Genomic DNA, 16,908 nt, shown 5'->3' with positions numbered 1-16,908 from the left:
ATGAAATGAAACCACACAAAGAAAATGGCTGACGCAAAACCAGAAGACATCATGGTTATTTGTGTTGTAGGGATTTTTATGGGAATTAATATGAAATTGGTAAATATGGACAAGGACATCGAGTTTGGTGACTTTTAACTTTTACAACACGGGTTCAGCAGCTAGTAATAGAAATTAATTAGCTTCACCATGTCAGTAATGTTTGCTATTAAAACACTGGAGAATATCTACATAATTATAAAGTAGATAATCCTCTTGATGTTGTAATATTTGTTCGCCCAAATTAGCCTGCCAAAACGATTTGTTGCTTAGACACAAACAAACAAACAGATAAACACGCAAACCATCACCGCCAAAAACAACGAAGACGACGAAAGATCAAAGTTTACAGCGAGTTTTGAATCTGCCGGCAGATAAAACATTTGCGGTAGAAATGGGTCTCCTTGATGACGATGACGTGCCACGCCCTGCACTATGAAATAATTGCGCCCGAAGGTTGCATTCCTAATCTGAGATCTCTCATGAAACTTTTCTCTCTAGAGCACGCACTTTTAGCCGCCCTGCAGGTTTTTCAGGGGCTTTTTCTTTGGTTTAGCCTCGTCAGGACAAAAATCACGTTAACTAATGGTCCAGTGAAATCACTGTCGGATTTACTCTCCTTTTAATTACTACCTGTAGTTCCTTTATTTACCCTCGGCAGTATTTTGCAGTTCAAAGGCTACTGGGACGGAACAAATAACTGAAGCAAACAAATCAAATAAACATCCCAACTGGCCGGAAGCGGACCAGCTGGCTATTTACAAGCGTGGCCGAGGATTTGAACTCGGGGCCGACTATCGTGAACAAATCCAGCTGTCGGCTAGGGCTGGACTTGAATTCGGGGCTTCCGGATTGTAAGTCCAGCGCCCTAACCACTCGCCCACGCTGCCACGGTTAGTATGAAAAAGAAAAAACAAAAAAAAAAAAAAAAACACAAAGATAAACTTGAACACAAGCAAACCTTTTCGAAATAATGCGCTGAGCTTTGCCAAGTCCCTGTCCGGCGATTCACCAGGCCTTCTCACTCGATTCACCTAGGTGACGTATCGAAGGCCAACTCGGACCACGTGACCCGAAACGCATTTGCCGCGCGGAATAATGAGGCGAAGGGACTAGGCAAAGCTGAGAAGCTCAGTGTCTTTTTATGAAGTGAAAGACAATCAGAATGTGATATCAACGTTAGGACGTACAACTGAGGCTGCAATGTACCCTGGTAGTTCTCAATGAATACCACGGCGCGGGAAACTGTGTCAAGGAAACGCCAGGAGGGTAGATGGCCCAGCCCCCCAACCCAAACTTTCTTAGGGGGTTTGTCACGCGTTCCTTCCCCGCGAAGGTCCACAGATGCTTAGATAACTTCAGCTAATAAGCCTACGCGCCTAAAATGACCGAAAACCTTAAGCATTCGTTATATCATTAGAGCCAATTTGAGTTTTCAAAATTGTTGCTATGGTACCCGATTAAGTTAATACCAACAGTACTAGTCAGTGACCGGGTATTCTTGTGTTTAATAGTAGGATGGTTATGTTGATCTCTCCCCCCTTTCTACAAGTAAAGTTTCTTCGGCCTATTCCGTAAACCTTATTTGAGATGATTTGGATCCTTCCAGTTAACACTTTTAAAAGAAAAGGCAGAACATAAAAAATTGACGGCTAATATGATCTTACATGTACTGAAATTCTTTTATCTTGAGTAGGATATAAACCTGTACTTATTCAATCTTTATTTCATAGGCAATTATAATAGAAATAGCACCGACTAATTAACAATCGTTTGTTTTTCCTTTACATCTTTAAGGTAAGAGAAGTCAGTTTATACACAATATGCTCCTTTAGATTGTAGTTTTCTCTCTGGTACAAGATTCTTAAACAACCTGCATACCAGACCGAGGAGCCAATAATCCTACGATAAGCTACCAAAAACATTGCTCTACGTCAAGACTATAGGCCAGATGCAGGCTTTTTGAACCAACCTCGTCCCCAGGTCGCTTTTCCCTGGCTTTGGAGGTAAACGGGGTGTACTGACTGATATCAGGGACTATCCTCTTTGAAATTAAAAATACCGTTTGAATTGTCCTTGACATGCACCCCTCATAAATTGAATTTCAGGCTTGCCAAATATAAGGATCGCCCTTCCATTCTCTTCTCCTGAATTCATCTCTGTCATCTGTCTTCTATTAGCTGCTTCTTATACAAAATTAGCCGCTAGGAGGCGCATGAGAAAGTTAGGACGCAAATAAGAACTGGTCGCGAGGGAAAGAGGTAGTACGTTCGTGTCATCCTCGTCTCTCAAGCCCATCGTTTATCTTGGGCCCCATATTAATTTTCTAACCCACCTTCCATCCAGGCTAATAAAGTAATCTCTCCAAGTGTTAAATAATCAACTTAAAATCAGTTTTCTACAAACCTACATTAAAGCATTTTCGACATTTTGTTCTGGTCTGTTTTTAAACAACTCAACCCACCAGATCTCAATAATTCACGGTCCTACATATATGATAATGTGACAACCGAGTTGGGGAATTCACTGTTTTTGCTACAAGTAGCGACGAGTCTGCCATCAGGGGCAACAGTAAAATCAAGTAGCCCGGATGTTGTGGGGAATTCCGATACGCATGCGCCAGTGACGTCATAAACCCTCATTCTGTTAGAAAACTGTTGATATACCATGAGCACGCAATTCAATGGGTCAGCGGCAATACGCAGCGGATGACCCAGGCTCTTCTCGTTCCAAAGTGGTTGTTCTCCGAAACTGGTGACGAACTGACAGTCCGAATCGAAGACTTTCACGCAACCTTGGTTTGCTACTTTGTTGCTGTCTGAAAAGATGAATTTATCCTTGAGATGCACTCCTTTTTGAGCATGGTTCAGACCCGTCCGCGAACATTTTCCAACAGGTAACTCGAAATTTCGTTCATCTCTCGCACTAAACACATCAGGAGCCTCCATACTGTTAGTGTAGTAAACTGCGATGATGTTCTTACATGAACTTGAAAAAGAAGTAAATGAAGTCACGTGCGCTGGTCCTTTGAGATTAGCAATCACGCGCAAGTGCTCTCCGGAAATCCCCATCTCAATAAGACAACCGCTTCCGGTCGTAGGGGAGTACTCAGAGACAGCGAAAGTGTTGCGCGACATAAAAGTCACGCCATACACTTCAAGCAACTTGTTGCCGTAGGGCTTGGCGACGTGACGCAAAAAATCTCCCATGGGGTCAAAAATATGAATGCAGTTATTTCCTCGGTCAACAACAGCGATGTGCCCGCTCTCGCTGACTGATAAAGCCCAAGGGAGAAATTTTTCTGACAGTGGGCTTGGTGGAATCATAACACTAAGAACTTGACCGGGCTTTCTCTTTGAGTCTCTTTGAGAAGACAGTCGACGCTTCTCTATGGGCCCATCTTCATTAGTAAATTTGGCGCCATCATTCTTATCATCCCGTGCTTCTTTTATATCTATGTCGCATTTGACCCTTCCGAGCGGCTCTTGAAAGCACCCATTGTTCGCCACAAAAGACATCTCGTACACACGCTTTTCCTGATCCTCCATCAACGAACTCTTTCGCTGTTTCACCGCAAGTAACTGTGCTTGTACTTTATTCGCCAACAACTCGTCCCTCCTGCCTGGTTTAAACTTTCCATGATTCATTTCAACAACTTGAATAACGTGGTGTGCCTGTAGTGAAAAATCTGCTATTTCTTGATAGCGATCTCGCTTTTCCGACGCGATTAATCGATCCACGTCTTGATAGAGCTCCTTTTCCTTAGCGCGAACAGCGTCCACGAGTGCGTCAGCTGTGCTGCGGATTTCTTCCTTAACTCGTTCCTCCTGGACCGACAATGACGCATCAATCCCGTGCTCCATGTCCCTGATAGCTGCCGCCAGGTCATTACGATACTCCTGGGTATATGTCAACAACTCGTACATTTCAGACATCTCGCTGAGATCAGTTGAAAATTCAATGGACGGTCGATCGAAATTCTGTTGTCCTCCATTGCTTGTTACTTCGATCAAGTGTCCCTTCGTTGGTAGACTATCAATTCCATTATTTGCGAGATTAAACTTGTGTTCATCTATTGGACAATACACGGATGTATTTAAGCTTTTCATACGTCGCTTGCTTTGAAGACATTCTGTGCAAATATTATGTGAGCACGGGAGACATTTGAGTTCGAATCGTGTATTCCCACAAATAGAACACTCGCGATTCGAACAGTTGATCAACCTGAAGGTCGTAGTCATTTCGCGTGAATCATGACATGCAAACTCTGTGATCGTGGAAGAAAAGTTTAGTTTCGTGAGTATCATATACTCGCCGGAATAAAACCAAGTGGTATTTATGGGTTATTTTTACGGGTTATTAACGTGTAATTATATCTAAACCGGATGCACTCTATTGTCCCGCCCGACCAGGAAAGGTCACGTACTAAATAAAGCGCCACAGATCAAAGGCTCATTTCTCCTGTTACTATGACACCTTTTTAACAAAAGAGAAGTGGAGAGAATAACTACTACAATTAACTCCGTAATTTTAGCCTTAAATTGTCAGCAACCAGTGTCTAAAGATCGGTATCTTGACCAATGAAAAAAGTCGATATTTTGGACAGTTTCCATCAAGCTCATTTCGAACAAGCAAGTGAAGTATTATTTAAACGCCAGGTACAAACTTAGGATATCATATGCCTTTCACCGACAAATAGCTCATTCAAGGAATCATTTCAGGACATGAAGTATTGTTAACTTTATATTTCTTTAAATAAATACATTGTTGTTGTTGTTGCTTTCATACCGGGTCTTTAGGTAATGTAGTTCTAAAAGCATACATTTAAGAATACAGAGTTTGGATATCTGAATACTTAATTTTTTTTACTCCATGTAATGCCAGATGGAATTATGCCACGCAGTTTGAGGTCAATCTGTTTTACAAATTAAAAATGCTTCTATTTTAAACAATGCCTTCCAGACCGTAAAAATCAGACAGTCGGACGTCAATACGGTCTCAGTTCCTTGTCTTTTCTGATCTGAGTGCGGCCTCTTAGCATTTCACATGATTTCATGCATGAAACTCCCACACGATCAAAAATGTCTTTGTTGGGAGGTGCTGAGGCATAGTTAGACTTGCTGCAAGTCGTCCTCACGAGATTCACCGCAGAAAACGTAAAGCGACGAAGAGAGCTTTTAGACCGCGAAGCGCCATAGGATGACAGTCTGAGGTATTGTAGGCGCAATACACAAAAAGGATGAGGAGCGCGGAGCGAGGGAGAGTACCCTACCTAGCGAGGCCAAGAGATGGGAGACCGTGGGGAGGGGGATACTGCTATATGGGCTATATAGATATGTGCCACAGTGAAGGGTATGGTTTTCAAGCAGTTTACTCTGGGATAGGGTATATAAATCAGAGAGTTTTAGGTGTAGAACAGGGTATCATTTTCCAGGAAACTGATCAATTGGTTGAAGATTTTAATCTAGACTAAGGAAACCGGGAACTGCCACTCAAGAATATAAAAAAATCAAATCGGTTTTGTTTTCGCTGGACCGTGTTTGTGACCTCAGTAGTTTCTGGAAAACAGCTACTCTGGGATAGAAGGGGGGGGATTTCGGGAGTTTAATCTAGTATAGTGTAGCATAATTTAATTGAACTAGCGCTAGCTCTAGCTAGCGGCACATCTCCACCCAACAATTCCTGAAGTACCCCCCCCCCCGGGGAAACTTATTGTGTTGATCTTTTAGTAACCTGAGATCAGGCCCAATTTGAGCGGTTCTCATACATTCTCTCTAACGGCTACCGCTGAAATTGGTGCTCTCTTTTCGTTTCGTCTTGCCCGCCGGAATGTAATTTTCAAAGCGAAACGAAAATAGAGCCTGATCTCAGGTTAATCTTTTATCATCGCAGGGTCCAAAACTGAAGAGAAGAAACAGATTAATTTTTTTGCGAATAACGTCTTTATTAAAAAATTCAGATTTATTTTAAATTTGGGAAGAAAAAATATTGCTTTGAACATCAAAAAAGGGTCAATTAAATAGGATGCTTAATTTAAATATATTGCATTGATTATTATGCATATGCTTTATAAGCGGCTAACCGGCATTTGCTTCTTATTTATTCCAAACATTATTATTATTTTATTTCAGTTTATAATTACTTTTGTTCGCCAATTACTATTGTTCACCAACATAATGCTTGATATAAACAGGAATAAAATACGGTTTTTACCCAGTAAACCTTCCAGATTTCCGATTCTTGCTGGTTGCACGCGACGCCACGACAGCCACGTTGATGGTCAAAAACCAAAGCATTTTTCTCCACTGGGAACTTAAATCCACTTTCTTGTAAATTCTTCGAAAAAAATTAAATTGTATTCACCACCATGGCCACCTTGTACCGTGGTTGGCAACCAAGAGTACACATCGACTTCAACATAGTATATTCTTGATTAAGTTCTAAGTAGGAGTTCGATTCAAGGCATGTGGAACTGTATTGTATGCTGTACAAGGTGGTTCTAAGTGTGAGTCTGTGGTTGAAATCATATAGTGTGACTACTTAAATGAAAGCTACTGAGCAGTACTTTCCTGTATAATTGTTTTTTACACTGTGCAAGGTGGTACTACCTTTTGAATTAGTGGGCGAAGTCCTAAAATTGAACCATTAAAATGACGTTATCGACAGTTCCTTTTCCCGTGGTATTGATTATTACCATTCAAGAGAAAGCTGGTTATTGCTACCTTCATAGTAGTACTAGTACAGCTTTCGATAAGATATTAAAATTTAAATTTTTTAAAAAAAAAATTAGTCCTTTTCGATATGAAAAAACAACAGTGCAACAACAACGATTTAAACTTCGGAAGTATTTGAGCTAGCCCTATTTTTGAAGACATTATCATCCCCACCGTACTGTCCTTTATTAACGGAAGATACCAGTGGGGTTTCTTCGTCTTGGGAGACTTGAACAGATATCCGCTTGGCTTTCTTGTTAGCTGCATCTAACTGCAAACGCGAGTATTTCTCTTTAAACAGTAGTAACAGTGGAATACATCCAGCGCATATGCCCACCATACACCAATTCATCCACATGGTACCTGGATACGAAATCAAACCTCAAATATTAGGCCCCGTTTAGAGCGATTTTCGTATGACCTTGAAAAATGGTTTCGGTCAGTGTTCGTTATTTGTTTTATCAGCCAATGGATGAAAAGATCAAAACATAGACTCTTCGTTTTCCCGCCAAAGAAAACCCTCATATGGAGAAGGCATTGTTCGATTGGCCAATCGTGTTGCAGTATGACGTCAAAGCGAAGTATCGATTGATTTCTAGAAAGTTCTTCGGGCATTAAGTTTTTTCAGCCGAGCGTTCGCTTAACCAACCAAAAGCCACGCGCGTTTGTATCCGTTCGATAAACCAATCAAATCGCTTCATTTCCGTTCGTTTTTTGTTTCTATTTGTTCGCGCTTTTTCATTTCAAGGTCAAACGAAAATCGCTCTATATATCCGGTAGAAGGGCCACTCGCCTACTTGAGCAACGGTTTCATTTCCTTTCACAACGTGGCGATCAGAGCATGCGCGAACGCTGGCTGTTGGCTTGAGTTATCGAGAAAAGGGACAACGTTTATCTCATATAAACGCACGCCAAGGTTGACTTGGCTGGAGGGTATAGGGCAAACTTTTTCTTCATACAAACAGGTCCTTACGGACTGCTCGAAGGGCAGGTTGGAGGGTTAAAAAATCCACATAATTTTTTATTCGGATTATGATAAAAAGGAATAAACGTTTTCGATTCGCGGAATACAATGGGATGATCCCCATTTGTGGAAACCACGGTTTTTTTAGAGCATCCCGAATCTTCTCTTCGTGGCCTGAAATTCCTGGCACAACATCGATTGAAATCACTGACACTATAATTATCAATTTCACAATTTCAATACTGTTTCTTTGCAAATGTTTCCCTTGCTAAACAAAAGCCAAGAAGTAGGAGCAAGCTTTCCATCTGACTTACCTATACCAGGGATCATAAGAGCTGCCAAGAACAGCAAGCAGGCCACATGGTTTGAAGTGGTAACTACAGCCATAGGAATTCCTTCAGCGATGGGATAAGTTGTCTCAATTGTAAGTTCATAAAACAGAGGGATAGAGCCATTGATAAAACAGCCACCAAGAACAGCTGAGATGTAAAGCCAAACTGAAGGTGGAAAAGAAAAAAAAAACACGAATAACGTATAAGGAAAGTTTAAAATATTGGGGAGCTTAAGCAACGACGCCGGCGACAGCAACAAGAACGGCAAAAAACAACAGGTTTAAAAGCAAAACAATAACTTTGCACGTGCATTACGCTTTTTTGTACAATTTTTTGTAGTCGTGAAAGTGAAAGTGAAAGTGAAAGTGAAACTGCCTCATTAATTTCACGTTTCTTGAAGGACGTGAACACTAAAAAACGACCCTCTTTTTCTTTAGAATTCAACTCCCGAGATTTTCTCCAAAATTTGACGACATGAACGAGTTCGAATAAGCGCTATAAAGTTTAAAGCAGTGCAAACACACTTTTTAAGTGACATTTTCGTAGACGTCGCGGTCGTTTTTGCATATTCAGCTCCCTAATAGGTTTCCGATTACGTCTAAAAAAGACGCGATCCGTACGAACAGAGACAAACGGGGTGTTCAAACGGATGTAGTCAAAACGTACCTATTCCAAACGGAATAAGACCTTGACAGAGCAGAGAAAACCAGAGGAAGGAGCCAGTAGAACCCACGAAAAGAAAAATGAGAAACAACTTCATGTGTCCTGTAAATACATCCGCAAACCTAACAATGAATCAAATTAAAATTGGTTATGCGCGACGTCTCACAACCGGTCCTATTATGATCTATACTACAATATTTAAACGAAGCCATATCCAATCAGACCTTAAATTCTCTAAATAGGAGATAAAAAGTCCATGCGCTAAGTCAGGAAGACTCAATTTACCCTCGGTTTATCCTCGGTTTAGGGCTAACAAATGAATTAAATGATGAGGATGATGGAAGACAACATTTCCCTGCTAGCAGAGGCAACTTCTCCCTGGTATTTGGCCCACCGAATAACAGGGAAAAGTGCCTCTGCTGGCAGGGAAAGACAACACAAGTGTTCTCTGCACATGTGTAACTATATTAACAGTAAGCTGGGACGTCGCCATTTGATTCCAAATCCACAGTTTACATAGTATAATAGTAAACGATATATAAAGAGGACAACGCCAGGATAAAAACGTGCTAGAATCACTCTGAAATAAACTAACATGACATCAACGCACAATAAAATACCGTACAACTTATATAGTTACGTTATGAAATTCAACAGTGATTTTCACTCGTCAGCTTAGGCTGCCTGTGATCAATGCCATAAGAATCAAAATAAACCGTATAACATTAACCCCCTCCTCCCTCAGAACAAAAGTAATCTATACAACATCAATACCCCACCCTCTACCCCCTGGGTACTACTTGTAAACTTCATTACCTAGCCATGATAAATCCAAAAATACAGCCTGTTATATTGGCATAGAAACCAATCCATCCTGCCGTATCCTGAACACATAAAGAGTGAAATAAATAACAACTGTTGGCGCACTATGTAACATAAAATTACTGATGTACTTGGTGCAATATACTTGAAAGTACTCCACAAGAAATGATCATTTTAAACATTATCATAATGTGCCGCACCGATTTGAACTGAGCATAAATAAGAAGTATTTCAGTCAAATTAATAAAATTCGCGCACTGTTTGCTCATTACTTGGTGTATTGCTTGGCCAGTTTTCCTATTGAGAAACGTGCCCTTGAAAACGGGGCTTAAGGTGGCTCGATACAATAATTCTGTAGCGACACCTTCCATCTTTGAATCTCTTATACATAAACAAATTGATCTTTATGGTAAAACCAATATTACATATGGATTAAACTTTATTATGATATTATTTTTTGGGCGATCGGAATAAATATCATGTGTCAATGTCGTCACAATGGTTTTAGCTTTAAACGAATTTCAGCCCTCATCAACCCGAACTTTGCAAATGATTTACGCTGCGCATACTTTCGTTTTGCGAAGTTTCACAGAAGAGGAATTTCGAGATATCTTGCAGTTTCTACAAAAAGGGTATAAATTATGCATGAACTGAAGACTGGACTTTATGCAGACAAATTTGCTACTTTTTGGATGTTTCCGGAAAGGTTTTATCGCTCACACGTTTTGCAAATTACCCTAATACACTCTACAATTAGCTAAACGAAAGTAGACTTCAGCCATTTCGAAAAACATGAAAACATGTGAATCTGGGTAAAACGCAATGCTGAGCCCTTTTTGTAATTTCTAAGGCTACTTTGACGAAAACAGCGATTAAACCAAAATTCGACAATAAATTTTCTTTAAAAAATTTCATTGCTGCAATTGATCAGTGTACTATAAGATGCCCTATTTTCGTGTCCATTGAAACATTTGTCACGGAGTTTTGTGTTACTTTTCGCGCGTGACATTTTTTGACCTTAGATGTAGCCGATCACGTTTCGAACACGTGATCATGTGACATTTTGAACGGAGTAGTTTTTCGATTTAGAGAATTGTAATTTTGTTGAAGGCACGTGTATCGGTTTAGAAGCCCGTTACTTTTGTGGAACCCTATCGTTTTTGGCAAGTGTATCGGAATAGAAGCCCGTTACTGTAGAGATCTATTGGTTTCGAATAAAATCTATCACAACATTTTAAGTTGCGTAACGTTGGTGCAAAATTAGTAAATAATGAAGTGATGTGAGAGATTTGGATATTTTTTTGCTCGGGATTTCCTACTGTCTCGAGTTTAGCACAATATCAAATTCCCATGCAGCACGCGAAAATTTACCGCGCTAGTTGGTTGCCCTCCGTAATCTATTCACTGTTGTTTTCTCCCTTTCTACAACGTTACGATATTTCGGAAAGACTACGGATGGCAACCAGGCGTGGTACCACGGTTCTACCACGTGCTGGGTGCAATGACGCTAAATAGGCACATTTAAGCGTCTATAATTAACCATAAATTGAATATATATGGACTGGAAGAAATAACTTGCTCAGATCTGTTCAGACGCTGCCAACATCAATCATTCGATATAAGGTAGATTTGATTGATTGTCATTGATCAACATGAGTATCTTTTAACTGCATCACTACACTGCTTGGAAGTTTATTCATAGAAGGTAGAGATAAATTATTTGTATCCTACTTGCTTCAAGTTAAATGACAGGAGGTTTACAGCCAGAACTCCGCCCCATCCACTGAAAACACCTACCATAAAACACAAAAATGATTTCAAAATGACAATTTAAGATCTTTACATTGTACACTAAGCTAATGAAGAATGAACAATAACAGAAAAAAAGAACCATCAAGGATGAAAGTCAGGATAAACCTGAATAGGCCTTTTGTAGTTGGTCAATAGTTGGTCATGTGCTCAACCTTCTGTAAACAAGAAAACAATTCTTTTTGGAAAAATGCTTTTATCAGAAACTTAAAGAGCATATTTAAATAGCCTAACCTATAAATTTTCAATCATATATGATTCTCAAAATTAGCAATTACGACGACTGCCAAAAATTTGAAGGATTTGTATTGGATAATCAACTCTTGCCATCCACTCACGGTTGAGTAGTTCTCCATACAAATCCTTCAATGTAAATTTTTAACTTTCAACTGAGGTGGAGCTTAGTTAAGATTTGGTGGTTATTTGAGCAAATGCAGTATGCAAGTTCATTACCTGTTGTGGACCCATAGAGTACATTCAAATTCCAGAACTGCCAGTTTCTGTTATAATAGTAAAAACAAAAATCACTTTTTTTATAATTTGGGTAATTTTGATCAACCATGTCCCAATGGTTTAACTCCCCCGGCATTGTTTCATCCCAGTGAACAAAAAAGCTTGTTACATCAAGTACAAAGAGAGAACTAACAGAACACCAACTGGAACTGGAAGGAAGGGCAAGGGAATTGGGAAAAAGAGATGGATGGTAAGAACTGAGAAGATGGAGTAATGGGAATGGAAAGTGGGCAAAGGAAATAGGAACAGAGAAAAGGAGGCATGATCTGCATAAAAGAAAGGAGAGAAAAGGAGGCATGATCTGCATAAAAGAAAGGACATGAGCTGGACAAATAAGAGAACAAACTGGAAAGTAAATAAAAGTGGAACAGATGGGACAGATAAAAGGGGAAAGTGAAAAGAGCTGGAAAATGGGAAATATGAACTGGGAAAAAAGGACAAGCAACTGAGAGACTGGGGCAGGAAGAGGTAAAAAGGGAGCAGGGCAAATTCGGAAAAGAGGGGAAGGAACTGTATAAAGGGGAAGGGTGCAAGAACTGGGAGAAATAGGAAGAAACTGAAAGAATGGTCCAGGAAGTGGGAAAAGCAGAGCAGGAACTGAGAGAAATAGAGCAGGAAAAGGGAGAAAGGAAATAGGGATGGATCAAAGAAAGGTGGCAGAAATTGGGAAAAATGGGTGGGGAATGACAGGAACGATGCAGAGTTAGTGTAATACATAATAACAATAATATATGTTGACTGTGTACATTACTTCATAAGCCTCTTTGCGCCTTCTATGTAATCAACCTTCTTCTTTGCTGCAGAAAAGCTGGGTGGCTTTGGAGGTTTTGCTGGGAAGTATAACAGCACACAGAGAAACAACAGGCACACTATTCCAAACTCTGCAGAAGGCAGAAGACAAACAAGGTTATTACATTACAAAAGCATTAATCACATGATTACACTATTACACTTAAGGAGCCTGGGGTACACTGTTAAGTATTGTCTCAATAAGCAATAAGCAATCAAGAGTTTTGTTGATTTCAGGATCAAACTACTAGTCTATTAACAGCTGATCATGATGGGAAAAATTTTTGTTCAGACCACAAAAGGTTAAAGAAAAATCATCACATTGTACTACAGTAACAATAACCAGAAGGTCTGAAAAAAAGTATATATTTTGTTACTTTTAAAATAAACGTGACATCATTAATTTCACATTAACCAAATTAAAACCACTTACCTATATACATATACAACATAATGTGTCTTTTTGCAATAGACACTGCTTCACTCCAAGGCATTTCTATGAGGAAAAAAAGTACTAAACATTAAAGCATGACCATTTAAAACAAAAAAGATGAAACTTTTAAAGATTGGAAGGCCAAAAATATGAGAGAGTTGATTGAAAGAAGTCAAGACAGTAATTAACCTCTTTTGCTGTCATATGGCTTTTACAATAATAACGACAAAAACATTTATAATATTTTTTCACTTAGAATTGGAGCTGAATTAATTTCAGTCTTTACCAACTAATAAAGGACAAAAATTCTCAAGCCAGCTTGACTTCTACTTAAATTTTCTTAGCTAGTGTCTGCAGGTTCATTACCGTAACCATAATAATCTAAGATGAGGAGCAAAGAAACATTTTAGTCCTCCTCATGTTTTTTGAACCACAGAACAAGTTGAACCACAAGTCAACTATATCATTACAGTACTCAAAAGCAAATTTTTGCAAGCATTTGACTTTGTCACTGGTAAAACTTAACTGTTTGTAATATTATCAACATCTGCCACATCAAGCATGGTCGCATTAGGAGGAGCTTCAGCCACTTCTGAAGGATTCAAAACAAAGGGACCTACACCAAAGGACACAGATATTCCAACGTAGCTCATTAATGAAGCAATTGCTGTCGCTGTTGCTCTTTGATGAGGAGGAAACCATGTTGACGACACTAAAGGTGGTGCTCCCATGGCAACTGGTGCAGCGAGGTCATTGAGAAATTGACCTATGTGGATCAGCCTACATTAAATAAAAATAATTTTTCCATTATTAGACAGGTTTACTGGACATACCATAAAATTGATCTTCTAAAAAGCACCCTGGGCGTCTAGTTAATTTTAGGGGTAAGAGGGGGTGTTTAATAGATAGGAGGCATTTAGCGTCTACTTTTATGGTTTTAACAAGCTAAACAAAACTAATATGTTTTTGGTGAAAATATCAAGGGAGTTTATAAATTAAAATAAATAAAATAGCAGAATATCCAGATGATCCAGTGATATATCTACATTTATATAATTGTCTAGAGATCCATATCTCTGTTTCAAATCTCAACTTCATTGTCCGAGTCTTCATTCTTGGTCATTGTGTTGTCATTTGAATTTGACATTGAACAAGATGCTTTAATGTGCTCCTTTTTGTTATTTGCTGGTATATTTGTGGAGAAATTGTCATGGGGGCGTCTATTAGACAGGGGGTGTTTATCAGAGAGGGGCACTGATCAATACAAATTTAACATTGTAAAGGGAAAGGAGGCATTTATTAGACAAGGATGTTTCTTAAAAAGGGGATGTCATAATTTTTTACAATATTCCACAGGTCAACTGAATGTTGTAGCTGGGTATGATTGACGAAGAGCTGAAAGGCCAGGAATAAAACCATGTGACAATAAAATAAAAATAATACAATAAATACAAACCAAAGACATAACCACTCTGGACATTTTAAAAACTGTAATAAAAGGCTAAAATACATCCTTGGAGCAAATTTTACAAATTTGTCATTTTTATGTATCTGGGTATAGCAATATAATACACAACAATAAATTTGAAACAAAACATGTTTTTATTTGGACCAAGAATAAAAAAATACACCAACAAGTCACTCACCATGTAGCATTCTTTGGTTCTGATGTGATACAACGTAACCCTGTTCCAACGAACATTAGCGCAATTGTTACGAGTACAGATACCCTCAGACCTGCAGAAAATGCAGAAGATAGGACATGTAAATAAAAAGACTTTTAATACTTTTATTTCTATATTAAATTAATTTAATTTAATTTCTCTAAACCCTGAAACCACAGAAGCATCTCCAGCTTGCAATGTGAAGCTAGTAGCCTCTGTAGAACTCTTACGTTAACCTACTAAAATGGCGGATATTAAGGACAACAACAACTCGCCACTTGGTAAGTTTCATCGATTTTTATTTCCATTTTCTAGCGAATTTCCAGACCTAAACTTTGCCCCATATGTTCTCTATGTTTACTCATGTTATGAAACCCGTACGTGACACAAACAGCGATCCTGGGTTACCTGTGGTTTTTGTAGTAAATTTCTTTAAAAGATTTACATGTGTCTGTTATGCAATATATAAACTCGAACAAGTGAGCTATTTTTTTCTTCAGATTTATCTAGCCAATAGAGACATTTACATTGTCGCGTATTTTATAATATCAATCGATATTATTACGAATATTTTATAAAAGCTAGTGTCGATTGATAGAGTAACTGCTGATGGCCACTTAAAATAACCCGTTTAGTGACCGTCTGAACAACAGGAAATCTACCAGTTTGTTAAGCTTAAGCTTTAAAGTAAATATACTCTACTCCCTGATTAAGAACCTGAAACAGTGATCTCGGCAGCGTAGTTTCATCTAAAAGCTTGCAAGATTACTAGTGGTACAAGCTGTTTTTGAACATAATTAAACATGGATTATTGCAGCGGATGTAAACGCGCGCAAAGAGCTGTGAAACGTGCACGCAATGACTTGTTATTACGCATATTCATAGCAAAATCTTGCAGAATCCGATCCCCAACCTCCACGAATTTTAGCAAAAAAAAAAACACAAACCTTTAATGTCCATGAGCCAAGAAAACAGCAAGAATGATATAATATATGCAATTGGCCCCCAATTTTCTAGTAACGCTATCGTCCCATCTGACCATCCAAACACATCTTCGGCCGAGCCCGTTATTGGCCCCCATGTGTTCCAAACAGCTGCTTGCACTCCTGCGATCAGAGAGAAAACTACTAAAATATACCATCGCCTATGATAAACTGCACATGATTCGGTAATAACGCCAACGTCGTCGTGTTTGTGATGGAAACTTCGACTAGCTGAAAGCAATCCGTCCGCCATGCTCTCTGTTTTGATTGAATGATGATTCGCGCCGTCTGATTGGCTTTCAGGTTGGTGCCAGTGAAGACCAGACTGAAGACCATACAGGCAATTGGAAAATCCGGAAAAACACCTTCCCCTGGAAAACAAGAATTGAATAAACGACTTATTTAAAGTGTCCTTTATACGAGGAATATTTCATATGTGCCTTAAATAAGACGTGTGTTATTCAAGACAAGATCTCTTAAAACGGAACTATGAGCCCAGGGGCCCCACTCACATATTTTAATGACGGGGGGGTCCGAAGGATTTTTTTGGGTCTGACATTTTGGCCAAAAGGGATTTTTTGGGGTCTATGAAAGACGCCGGGATTTTTTTGGGTCGCGAAAACAACACAGGGATTTTTTTGGGTATTGTATTTTTCATCAGCTCAAATCAAAAATAACATAAGCGCAATTTATAGTTTTGTTTTTGACCAAAACCAAAGTTGAAGTTGGCATGTTTTAGCTTTCCAGAAGATAAATAATAAAATTTGCTGATGCAAAAACACTGAGGGATTTTTTTGGGTATGCTAAAAAAAGTAGGGATTTTTTTGGGTAGACAAATTCTGAAGTTGGGAGTTTTTTGGGTATAAAATATGAACCTCTGTCGGACCCCACCCCCCCGTCATTAAAATATGTGAGTGGGGCCCCTGGGACTATCAGCAAATTAACTGTACCAAGACTGCTCCGCGGAGAACTGAAGCGGTCAATAAAACACCAAGTTAAACATGGACTGCGGACCACGGACTGGGGACTGCATGGGCATAGGCGTGATTAGTTTCTGGTTATAGGGAAGGGTATCATTAGTTGATTTACATATTTATAGTGTTTTTTTTGGTTGAGCACTGTACTGCACTGCACTGACTGGAATGGGCTCTTTCCAGTCGTGAATTGATTGAGAATAAACTTCC

The 16,908-nt window shown here is 39.2% G+C and overlaps 2 protein-coding genes across 2 annotated transcripts; both read right to left on the bottom strand.

The window, feature by feature from the left end:
• Positions 1–1,527: 1,527 nt before the first annotated feature.
• Positions 1,528–4,752, bottom strand: LOC140930136 (uncharacterized). Its single transcript, XM_073379802.1, has one exon. It carries the CDS (start codon positions 4,344–4,346, stop codon positions 2,526–2,528), a length of 1,821 nt encoding a protein of 606 aa, XP_073235903.1. The 5' UTR covers positions 4,347–4,752; the 3' UTR covers positions 1,528–2,525.
• Positions 4,753–5,974: 1,222 nt separating this feature from the next.
• LOC140930134 (solute carrier family 49 member 4-like) lies at positions 5,975–16,019 on the bottom strand. The gene is made up of 11 exons (XM_073379801.1): positions 15,689–16,019; positions 14,724–14,814; positions 13,604–13,857; positions 13,078–13,140; positions 12,607–12,736; positions 11,796–11,842; positions 11,265–11,326; positions 9,528–9,595; positions 8,715–8,833; positions 8,031–8,213; positions 5,975–7,115 (listed from the first exon to the last, which is right to left on the bottom strand). Exons 1-11 carry the CDS (start codon positions 15,975–15,977, stop codon positions 6,871–6,873), a joined length of 1,551 nt encoding a protein of 516 aa, XP_073235902.1. The 5' UTR covers positions 15,978–16,019; the 3' UTR covers positions 5,975–6,870.
• Between the last annotated feature and the right edge of the window lie 889 nt (positions 16,020–16,908).

Source organism: Porites lutea, chromosome 3, assembly GCF_958299795.1.
Source record: "Porites lutea chromosome 3, jaPorLute2.1, whole genome shotgun sequence".
NCBI lineage: Eukaryota > Metazoa > Cnidaria > Anthozoa > Scleractinia > Poritidae > Porites > Porites lutea.
The sequence above is the reverse complement of the archived record's forward strand: the minus strand, read 5'-3'. Positions and strand labels throughout refer to the sequence as shown.

Excerpts from the sequence above, each read along its gene's own strand:
- LOC140930134 (XM_073379801.1), bottom strand. The coding sequence starts at position 15,977 with ATGGCGGACGGATTGCTTTCAGCTAGTCGAAGTTTCCATCACAAACAC. Across the intron at positions 12,737-13,077 it reads TATGTTGTATATGTATATAG|AGTTTGGAATAGTGTGCCTG; the intron begins GTAAGTGGTTTT and ends TGCCTTCTGCAG. Across the intron at positions 11,843-12,606 it reads GGCGCAAAGAGGCTTATGAA|AAACTGGCAGTTCTGGAATT; the intron begins GTAATGTACACA and ends CTATTATAACAG.
- LOC140930136 (XM_073379802.1), bottom strand. The coding sequence starts at position 4,346 with ATGATACTCACGAAACTAAACTTTTCTTCCACGATCACAGAGTTTGCA.